At 50.2% G+C, this 11,118-nt stretch overlaps 2 protein-coding genes across 2 annotated transcripts in view; one reads left to right on the forward strand and one right to left on the reverse strand.

Annotated features, from left to right (window-relative positions):
• Positions 1 to 263: 263 nt before the first annotated feature.
• Positions 264 to 4,095, forward strand: rasl11b (RAS-like, family 11, member B; the record flags this gene model as incomplete). The annotated part of the gene is made up of 4 exons (XM_080505985.1): positions 264 to 378; positions 1,216 to 1,272; positions 1,363 to 1,439; positions 2,948 to 4,095. The coding sequence occupies 4 exons, from the start codon at positions 264 to 266 to the stop codon at positions 3,437 to 3,439; spliced, it is 741 nt and encodes a 246-aa protein (XP_080362111.1). The 3' UTR covers positions 3,440 to 4,095.
• A 1,014-nt stretch (positions 4,096 to 5,109) lies between these two features.
• Positions 5,110 to 11,118, reverse strand: part of scfd2 (sec1 family domain containing 2) — a 92,110-nt gene continuing 86,101 nt past the window's right edge. The window contains exons 8-9 of the mRNA XM_080505967.1: positions 9,985 to 10,104; positions 5,110 to 5,396 (exon numbers count right to left, since the gene is read on the reverse strand). Coding sequence (XP_080362093.1) covers positions 5,304 to 5,396; positions 9,985 to 10,104 — 213 coding nt within the window. The 3' untranslated portion in view covers positions 5,110 to 5,303. The remainder of the gene's footprint in view (positions 5,397 to 9,984; positions 10,105 to 11,118) is intronic.

Below are 11,118 nucleotides of genomic sequence, written 5' to 3' on the forward strand. Positions count from 1 at the left end.
TGTGGAGGAGAGGAACCTGGTTGCAGACTCTTCCTCCCCGTTCAGCCCCCGCAGGTCCACGTGTGGGCGGAGGCTCACGAGGAGCGGGGAGGGGGGTGGGGCAGGGGGGGGGGGGCTCCAGGCCCTATAAAGCCGCGGTGCGCTCCTCCTCCAGCATTCTGCCTCTTCCTCCACTCGCCGCTGCTCCCGGATCGTTCCAGTCTCTTGTACCCGGTGACCGTCTGAAGAGGACCAGGACCCGCCGGACCAGCAGGACCAGCACGATGCGGCTCATCCACAACATGACCACCATCTCCGAGAGCCCCCCCCCGGAGCCCCCTGCGCCCCGCCGGGTCGTCAAGATCGCGGTGATCGGAGGCAGCGGAGTCGGGAAAACTGGTAACGACCGAGCTACGACCCGTCCCTGTCCTCACACTCTGTCCTCTGTCCCGTCCTCACACTTTGTCCTCTGTCCTGTCCTCACACTCTGTCCTCTGTCCCCGTCCTCACACTCTGTCCCGTCCTCACACTCTGTCCTCTGTCCCGTCCTCACACTCTGTCCTGTCCTCACACTCTGTCCTCTGTCCCGTCCTCACACTCTGTCCTCTGTCCCGTCCTCACACTTTGTCCTCTGTCCTGTCCTCACACTCTGTCCTCTGTCCCGTCGTCACACTTTGTCCTCTGTCCTGTCCTCACACTCTGTCCTCTGTCCCGTCCTCACACTCTGTCCTCTGTCCCGTCCTCACACTCTGTCCTCTGTCCTGTCCTCACACTCTGTCCTCTGTCCCGTCGTCACACTTTGTCCTCTGTCCTGTCCTCACACTCTGTCCTCTGTCCTGTCCTCACACTCTGTCCTCTGTCCTGTCCTCACACTCTGTCCTCTGTCCCGTCGTCACACTTTGTCCTCTGTCCTGTCCTCACACTCTGTCCTCTGTCCCGTCCTCACACTCTGTCCTCTGTCCTGTCCTCACACTCTGTCCTCTGTCCCGTCCTCACACTCTGTCCTCTGTCCTGTCCTCACACTCTGTCCTCTGTCCCGTCCTCACACTCTGTCCTCTGTCCCGTCGTCACACTTTGTCCCGCTTTGTCCCGTCCTCACACTCTGTCCCGTCCTCACACTCCTGTCCTCTGTCCCGTCGTCACACTTTGTCCCGTCGTCACACTTTGTCCCGTCCTCACACTCTGTCCCGTCCTCACACTTTGTCCCGTGACGTAACGAGTGTCTTCCTCCTGCAGCGCTGGTGGTTCGGTTCCTGACGAGACGTTTCATCGGAGACTACGAGCGGAACGCTGGTGAGAAAAGCTTCCAGAGAACCGAGAAGAACCGCCGTGTGACACAGCTGCTGTTAAAGTGTGTGTGTGTGTGTGTGTGTGTGTGTGCAGGCAGTCTGTACTCCAGGGAGGTCCAGCTGGATGGAGAACAGGTCACCATCCAGGTCCAGGACACTCCTGGTGTCCAGGTAAGACTCACCTGTCACCGTCTTGTCGTGTTTGCTTCTGGTGTTGTGAAGACACACGTGGACACTGTCAACATCTACTAGCTAGTAGTCAACATCTACTAGTTAGTAGTCAACATCTACTAGTTAGTAGTCAACATCTACTAGCTAGTAGTCAACATCTACTAGTTAGTAGTCAACATCTACTAGCTAGTAGTCAACATCTACTAGCTAGTAGAACGGAGCTGAACTGGACTTTGATCCAGGACCAAACCTGGACAGGGTTTTCTTTCTTCCTGGATGGACAGACCTCCACTGTGGCAGGCTAGCTCCCACTGAGGCTACTGGAGGTCTGGGGCCAGGAAATGAGACCCCAGTGGTCCACATGTCTCCTGTTGAGGACAAGTAATCCCAGAGCTGAACGTCTGCACCAGGCAGACGACCAGAAGCATTAACATCAGGTTCCTGCATCGTTTGTCCTCCTCCTCCTCCTCTGTGTTCCTCAGATGGTGGACAATGTCCTCATCCTCTGTGTTCCTCAGATGGTGGACAATGTCCTCCTCCTCTGTGTTCCTCAGATGGTGGACAATGTCCTCATCCTCTGTGTTCCTCAGATGGTGGACAATGTCCTCCTCCTCTGTGTTCCTCAGATGGTGGACAATGTCCTCATCCTCTGTGTTCCTCAGATGGTGGACAATGTCCTCATCCTCTGTGTTCCTCAGATGGTGGACAATGTCCTCATCCTCTGTGTTCCTCAGATGGTGGACAATGTCCTCCTCCTCTGTGTTCCTCAGATGGTGGACAATGTCCTCCTCCTCTGTGTTCCTCAGATGGTGGACAATGTCCTCATCCTCTGTGTTCCTCAGATGGTGGACAATGTCCTCCTCCTCTGTGTTCCTCAGATGGTGGACAATGTCCTCCTCCTCTGTGTTCCTCAGATGGTGGACAATGTCCTCCTCCTCTGTGTTCCTCAGATGGTGGACAATGTCCTCCTCCTCTGTGTTCCTCAGATGGTGGACAATGTCCTCCTCCTCTGTGTTCCTCAGATGGTGGACAATGTCCTCATCCTCTGTGTTCCTCAGATGGTGGACAATGTCCTCATCCTCTGTGTTCCTCAGATGGTGGACAATGTCCTCCTCCTCTGTGTTCCTCAGATGGTGGACAATGTCCTCCTCCTCTGTGTTCCTCAGATGGTGGACAATGTCCTCCTCCTCTGTGTTCCTCAGATGGTGGACAATGTCCTCATCCTCCTCTTCCTCTGTGTTCCTCAGATGGTGGACAATGTCCTCCTCCTCTGTGTTCCTCAGATGGTGGACAATGTCCTCCTCCTCTGTGTTCCTCAGATGGTGGACAATGTCCTCCTCCTCTGTGTTCCTCAGATGGTGGACAATGTCCTCATCCTCTGTGTTCCTCAGATGGTGGACAATGTCCTCATCCTCTGTGTTCCTCAGATGGTGGACAATGTCCTCATCCTCTGTGTTCCTCAGATGGTGGACAATGTCCTCATCCTCCTCTTCCTCTGTGTTCCTCAGATGGTGGACAATGTCCTCAGCGTCCCGGACCACGTGTCCTGCTCCATCCAGTGGGCCGATGCCGTGGTGTTGGTGTACTCCGTGACCGACCGCCACAGCTTCCACCTGGTGGACCAGCTGCACCAAGCGGTGGTCCGTACGGGCGGCGCCCCCCCGCCGCTGGTCCTCCTGGCCAACAAGGTGGACCTGCTGCACCTCAGGCAGCTGGACCCCCAGCAGGGCCCGGTGCTGGCGGGGACCCTGGGCTGCTCCTTCTTCGAGGTGTCGGCCAGCGAGGACTACAGCCAGGTGCGGGGGGCGTTCCACCGGCTGTGCTGCCAGCTGGGCAAGCAGCAGGCGCCGCCGCCGCCCTCCGGCTCCTCGGCCGCCGCCGCCACAGAGAAGAGGCGCTCGCCCCTGATCCCCAGGCCCAGGTCTCCCAACATGCAGGACCTGAAACGGCGCTTCAAGCAGGCGCTGTCGGCCAAAGTGAGGACGGTCACCTCAGTGTGAGGACGGTCCAGAGTGTGAGGACGGTCATCTCAGTGTGAGGACGGTCCAGAGTGTGAGGACGCTCCAGAGTGTGAGGACGCTCCAGAGTGTGAGGACGCTCCAGAGTGTGAGGACGCTCCAGAGTGTGAGGACGCTCCAGAGTGTGAGGACGGTCCAGAGTGTGAGGACGGTCCAGAGTGTGAGGACGGTCCAGAGTGTGAGGACGCTCCAGAGTGTGAGGACGGTCCAACGTGGCCCGAGGTGGGAAGGAAGATGGAGAAAGTGTGTTGGACTCCAGTCCTGCACCAGTGTGGATGAAGGTGCAGATGTGAGGCGAAAGGCCTCAGAGGTTCCGTCCTGGGGGGCCGTGGCCGGTTCCGTCTGTACAAGCAGCTCACAGAGGCGGGGAAGTTTGGGGCCTGTTCGGGACAGAAGACACCTGAGGACAGGAAGCAGCTGGCTGATGGACAAACTCTTGGCACATAGAAGAAAAGACCAAAGACCCCTGTGAATCTGTGTCTCCTGGCAACAGCGAGAGACAAGTCAAGGACCACTTGTTGTGAGCAGCTGCTACTTGTTGGTATTGTTGTTCCAACCACTTCAGCTTGTGTGTGCTTGTCAGGGTATTTCGTTGTCATGACCATCATTGTCCATGACGACGTGATGAGGGTGGAGGTCCAGGGGACAGCACAGCATGTAGCATGACTTGCTTGTTATTACCACTGCTGCACTTTATGAAACCTTAGTCCAAAGGGCCTGTTGTTATTTATCGGTGACAAACTCACCTTTTGTGCACAATAAAACAATGAATTTTTAATGTGTGTCTGCCTTCTTGTGTGTGTGATAGTGCAGAGCTGCAGTGTCCTTGGATGTCCCAAAATAAATCTCAATCCCACGGTGAAAGGAGCTGACGCTCACAGACAAGACTGACCATGAATCAAAAAGTTCTTATAAGAGGCTTTGGAGTACATAAGCGTGATGAATACCATTGAAGCATGAGGTATGACGGTACGGCTCGTCCAGCCGTGTTAGGAAACGCTCTCCTGACTTCACTGGAGCGGCGCCACTGCAGGGCTCATGATCAGCTCCTCTGAGAATTGAAATCCTGCTGAAAATAAGAAAATGAGACAATACGTTTCCAGTACAAAACCTGAAGTATAGTCATCACATCAGAAGTGTTTATTTGCAAATCAGCAGCTCATTAGTGTCGGGCTGCACTCACATGAACCCTGGAAGCTGCTGGACGAGACGAGACGCCGGTGGTGAACCACGGAGACCACTCCCACGGGAGGAAACTGAAGCCCGTCGGGTCTTCGTGGGATCCCTACGAAGAAAATGTGTACGGTATGCAAGGAACCTGCCCCACTGGCCACGTTCTGTGGTTACCGTCCACTGAGGGACCGGGCGGCGAGGAGGGGTCTCATAAGGACGACCCACATTTTAATCGTACTGTCTGGTGGGACGGAGTGACACAGTTGGACTCTACCCTCCTGCCACGCCACGCCATACTATGCCACACCACGCCACGCCAGAGGTGTGTGTGTGTGTGTGTGTGTGTAATGTTTCCTGGCTGGAAACGGACACTGACCAACACTCATGCGTTCTGCACGCACACACAAGAACCACCAGACGAGGATGTTCTGGAAACTTTATTGCTTCAAGTGAAGATTTCAGAGTAAAAGCTTCTTCTGACACCCACAGTGAAACAGACGGGCAGGATAGGAATGTGATTGGCAGCTCATTTCAATATTTATTTTCTGTCTCTTTAATTTGTCCACTCCAGAGCTGTGTGTGTGTGTGTGTGTGTGTGTGTGTGTGTGTGTGTGTGTGTGTGTGTGTGTGTGTGTGTGTGTGTCCCATGTGCTGGCCGCCACGTGCCGCCCTCTCAGACACCGATATCAGGCTGCAGCCTCTGGGTGTGGAACAGCAGCTCGGGGATGTCGGTCGGTCGCAGTAACCGGGTGGAGAAAACCAGCACCTGGACCAGAACACAACAAAACCCCGTTAGAGGGACCGGCTGCCACCACGGGTCTCGTCAGTCACTTGTACATGAACTGGTGCTGAGCAATGTGTCATGTACTGCTCAGCAGTCAGCAAGGTGCCTCATGTTTCAGCTAATTCACCTTCATTACCTCCTCCAACGGTTTGCATTGAGTCACGTCAGGCCTTAGAAAACACAAACTGTTGCAGTTGCTCCTGTCTTTTTGAGGACAAGGGTTCAGTGGCTCTTTGTAGTACCACGTCATGTCAGTGGCTCTAGTACCAGTACCATGTCATGTCAGTGGCTCTAGTACCACGTCATGTCAGTGGCTCTAGTACCAGTACCACATCATGTCAGTGGCTCTAGTACCACATCATGTCAGTGGCTCTAGTACCAGTACCATGTCATGTCAGTGGCTCTTTGTAGTACCACGTCATGTCAGTGGCTCTAGTACCACGTCATGTCAGTGGCTCTAGTACCAGTACCATGTCATGTCAGTGGCTCTAGTACCAGTACCACATCATGTCAGTGGCTCTAGTACCAGTACCATGTCATGTCAGTGGCTCTAGTACCAGTACCTCGTCATGTCAGTGGCTCTAGTACCAGTACCACGTCGTGTAAGTGGCTCTAGTACCAGTACCATGTCATGTCAGTGGCTCTAGTACCACATCATGTCAGTGGCTCTAGTACCAGTACCCCATCATGTCAGTGGCTCTAGCACCACATCATGTCAGTGGCTCTAGTACCACATCATGTCAGTGGCTCTAGTACCAGTACCATGTCATGTCAGTGGCTCTAGTACCATGTCATGTCAGTGGCTCTAGTACCAGTACCATGTCATGTCAGTGGCTCTAGTACCACGTCATGTCAGTGGCTCTAGTACCAGTACCACGTCGTGTCAGTGGCTCGAGTACCATGTCATGTCAGTGGCTCTAGTACCAGTACCATATCATGTCAGTGGCTCTAGCACCACATCATGTCAGTGGCTCTAGTACCACATCATGTCAGTGGCTCTAGTACCAGTACCATGTCATGTCAGTGGCTCTAGTACCATGTCATGTCAGTGGCTCTAATACCAGTACCACATCATGTCAGTGGCTCTAGTACCACATCATGTCAGTGGCTCTAGTACCAGTACCATGTCATGTCAGTGGCTCTAGTACCATGTCATGTCAGTGGCTCTAGTACCAGTACCATGTCATGTCAGTGGCTCTAGTACCACGTCATGTCAGTGGCTCTAGTACCAGTACCATGTCATGTCAGTGGCTCTAGTACCACGTCATGTCAGTGGCTCTAGTACCAGTACCACATCATGTCAGTGGCTCTAGTACCACATCATGTCAGTGGCTCTAGTACCAGTACCATGTCATGTCAGTGGCTCTAGTACCACATCATGTCAGTGGCTCTAGTGCCAGTACCATGTCATGTCAGTGGCTCTAGTACCATGTCATGTCAGTGGCTCTAATACCAGTACCACATCATGTCAGTGGCTCTAGTACCACATCATGTCAGTGGCTCTAGTACCAGTACCATGTCATGTCAGTGGCTCTAGTACCAGTACCACATCATGTCAGTGGCTCTAGTACCACATCATGTCAGTGGCTCTAGTACCAGTACCATGTCATGTCAGTGGCTCTAGTACCAGTACCATGTCATGTCAGTGGCTCTAGTACCAGTACCACATCATGTCAGTGGCTCTAGTACCAGTACCATGTCATGTCAGTGGCTCTAGTACCAGTACCACATCATGTCAGTGGCTCTAGTACCAGTACCATGTCATGTCAGTGGCTCTAGTACCAGTACCATGTCATGTCAGTGGCTCTAGTACCAGTACCACATCATGTCAGTGGCTCTAGTACCAGTACCACATCATGTCAGTGGCTCTAGTACCAGTACCACATCATGTCAGTGGCTCTAGTACCAGTACCATGTCATGTCAGTGGCTCTAGTACCAGTACCATGTCATGTCAGTGGCTCTAGTACCAGTACCACATCATGTCAGTGGCTCTAGTACCACATCATGTCAGTGGCTCTAGTACCAGTACCATGTCATGTCAGTGGCTCTAGTACCACGTCATGTCAGTGGCTCTAGTACCACATCATGTCAGTGGCTCTAGTACCATGTCGTGTCAGTGGCTCTAGTACCAGTACCATGTCATGTCAGTGGCTCTAGTACCAGTACCACATCATGTCAGTGGCTCTAGTACCACGTCATGTCAGTGGCTCTAGTACCAGTACCATGTCATGTCAGTGGCTCTAGTACCACATCATGTCAGTGGCTCTAGTACCAGTACCATGTCATGTCAGTGGCTCTAGTACCAGTACCATGTCATGTCAGTGGCTCTAGTACCACGTCATGTCAGTGGCTCTAGTACCAGTACCATGTCATGTCAGTGGCTCTAGTACCAGTACCATGTCATGTCAGTGGCTCTTGGTCTGTGGCTGGTTGACCTCCCCTGTTCTATTAAGTCAACTGATGCAGATACTTAAAGCATGTAGAATATGAACAATACTAAACTTTCCCTCACTACATCATTCTGTTGGCCAGATTTCCTACATTAGAAACGAGTATGACGGATTAAGTGTCCTGTCTTTGGTTTATGGCTTATTGCAACATGTGTGGATCCAGACGCAGTATTAGAAGCATGAAACATGTTTGTTTTGTAAGTAAGAAAAGTACCAGAGCGCAGAGCTTCATCTGAAGCAGCTCTGGAAACCAAAGCTCAGACGTCCTGGGTTGCATAACCGTGACGCCGTCGCTCTGCAGCGTGTTGCTTTAACTCCGGTCGGCAGCGTGAGCACGTCTCCCAGGAACTGGTCCAGCAGGAGGAACCAGTGCTGTGCAGCTGGCTGCTCATGAGCACTTGGGTCAGGTGTTTATCCATGTCATGTGGAGGAGTGGACATGTGTGGGCCTCCTTCTCAAAACCTTTTATTAAGACAAGCCCACATGTCTCGACCCCACGTCCCCTTGTCCTCCCAACTCGTGTCTCACACACAACCTGCCTTCATCTGCACGTTGTGCCTGTCAGTGCAGACGGCAGCAGAAACAACACCTACATGGCGCTCTCACCTTCACACCTGTGGAAGTAGGTCAGTGCTGATGCTGTCAGTCTTGGTCTTTGTTGAGGCCAGTCAATATCAGAGGATGGATCACTGCCCCCCCCACCCCCCCCCACCCCCCCCATATAGATCATCCTACAGCCTTTATCACTGCAATGAAGAAACCCACTTCCTTTCAACGCTGATACAATTCAAAAGGCTCCAGTAAAGTGTTGCTGATTAATCTACTCAGAACTTGTCGAATGCAAGTCCTTCACTGCTTTAAATCTTTGAAATGACTTCAGTGATTATTCACCATTCAAATTCTATCATTTTGGAAGTATAAGAAGTTAGTGTACCATACATTACTTTGACAAAAAAGCTAACAGGACTTTTTCAGCCATGTCAAGCTAATGTTGGCTTAAAATCAGTAGGTGTCACATCCAAAATACCATTTTAGAAACTCTCCACAGACGTCTTTTGAGACCTGAACAATCCTTGAAAACAATAAATCTAGTGAAGATATACAGGTTAAATTCATTTTCATATATAAATTAACGTCCCAGACAGCTGGTGAAGTCTCATTTGGCAACAAGACACTAAAAAGACACTTCGTCTTTCAATCTTCACAGTGATTCTTAAAGATGCATTTCATCTTCCAGAATAAAGCCTCGATGTCCAGATCCACTCGTTCCACTAAGTTGTGATCACAAAGTGGAAAGATTCTTTCACGGTCGTTATTCCGCCCCGCAGAGACTGATGGAGGCTATAGAGCCTCTTACTGCTCCACCTCCCTGTGGTCTGTAGAGACTGATGGAGGCTATAGAGCCTCTTACTGCTCCACCTCCCTGTGGTCTGTAGAGACTGATGGAGGCTATAGAGCCTCTTACTGCTCCACCTCCCTGTGGTCTGTAGAGACTGATGAGGCTATAGAGCCTCTTACTGCTCCATCTCCCTGTGGTCTGTAGAGACTGATGGAGGCTATAGAGCCTCTTACTGCTCCACCTCCCTGTGGTCTGTAGAGACTGATGGAGGCTATAGAGCCTCTTACTGCTCCACCTCCCTGTGGTCTGTAGAGACTGATGGAGGCTATAGAGCCTCTTACTGCTCCACCTCCCTGTGGTCTGTAGAGACTGATGGAGGCTATAGAGCCTCTTACTGCTCCACCTCTCTGTGGTCTGTAGAGGCTGATGGAGGCTATAGAGCCTCTTACTGCTCCACCTCCCTGTGGTCTGTAGAGGCTGATGGAGGCTATAGAGCCTCTTACTGCTCCACCTCCCTGTGGTCTGTAGAGACTGATGGAGGCTATAGAGCCTCTTACTGCTCCACCTCCCTGTGGTCTGTAGAGACTGATGGAGGCTATAGAGCCTCTTACTGCTCCACCTCCCTGTGGTCTGTAGAGACTGATGGAGTCTATAGAGCCTCTTACTGCTCCACCTCCCTGTGGAACATGGACGGAGGACGTCCTCTTTGTTCCACAGATGCTTGTGTTGTGAAACGCTGCCTCGTGTGGAAACGGTACATCGACGTGAAGCGTGACTGACCTGAGCTCCAGGTCTGTGTGTGGCGGCCATCTCTTTGATGAGGCGGAGCTCGGAGGGCGTGACCCCCCCAACCAGGAAGAGGACGAGCAGAGGATGGTCACTGGGATGTGGACGATTCACCTGGAAGTGAAGAGACCAGACTGACTTTCAGACTTCTTTCTTCTGATTCTCTTTTTGGTCTGGCCTGTGACCAACAACCAGTGGAGTTCAGGAAACACTTTATATCACTGCCTCTGTTGATTATTGTCTCTGTTGATTATTGTCTCTATTTATTATTGTCTCTGTTTATTATTGTCTCTGTTTATTATTGTCTGTTTATTATTGTCTCTGTTGATTATTGTCTCTGTTGATTATTGTCTCTATTTATTATTGTCTCTGTTTATTATTGTCTGTTTATCATTGCCTCTGTTTATTATTGTCTGTTTATTATTGTCTCTGTTGATTATTGTCTCTGTTGATTATTGTCTCTATTTATTATTGTCTCTGTTTATTATTGTCTCTGTTTATTATTGTCTGTTTATTATTGTCTCTGTTGATTATTGTCTCTGTTGATTATTGTCTCTATTTATTATTGTCTCTGTTTATTATTGTCTGTTTATCATTGCCTCTGTTTATTATTGTCTGTTTATCATTGCCTCTGTTTATTATTGTCTGTTTATTATTGTCTCTGTTGATTATTGTCTCTGTTGATTATTGTCTCTATTTATTATTGTCTCTGTTTATTATTGTCTCTGTTTATTATTGTCTGTTTATTATTGTCTCTGTTGATTATTGTCTCTGTTGATTATTGTCTCTGTTGATTATTGTCTCTGTTTATTATTGTCTCTATTTATTATTGTCTCTGTTTATTATTGTCTCTGTTTATTATTGTCTCTGTTTATTATTGTCTGTTTATTATTGTCTGTTTATTATTGTCTCTGTTTATTATTGTCTCTGTTTGTTATTGTCTCTGTTTATTATTGTCTCTGTTTGTTATTGTCTCTGTTGATTATTGTCTCTGTTGATTATTGTCTCTATTTATTATTGTCTCTGTTTATTATTGTCTGTTTATCATTGCCTCTGTTTATTATTGTCTGTTTATCATTGCCTCTGTTTATTATTGTCTGTTTATTATTGTCTCTGTTGATTATTGTC

The sequence above is a fragment of the Blennius ocellaris genome (genome assembly GCF_963422515.1).
Source record: "Blennius ocellaris genome assembly, chromosome: 12".
Taxonomy (NCBI): domain Eukaryota; kingdom Metazoa; phylum Chordata; class Actinopteri; order Blenniiformes; family Blenniidae; genus Blennius; species Blennius ocellaris.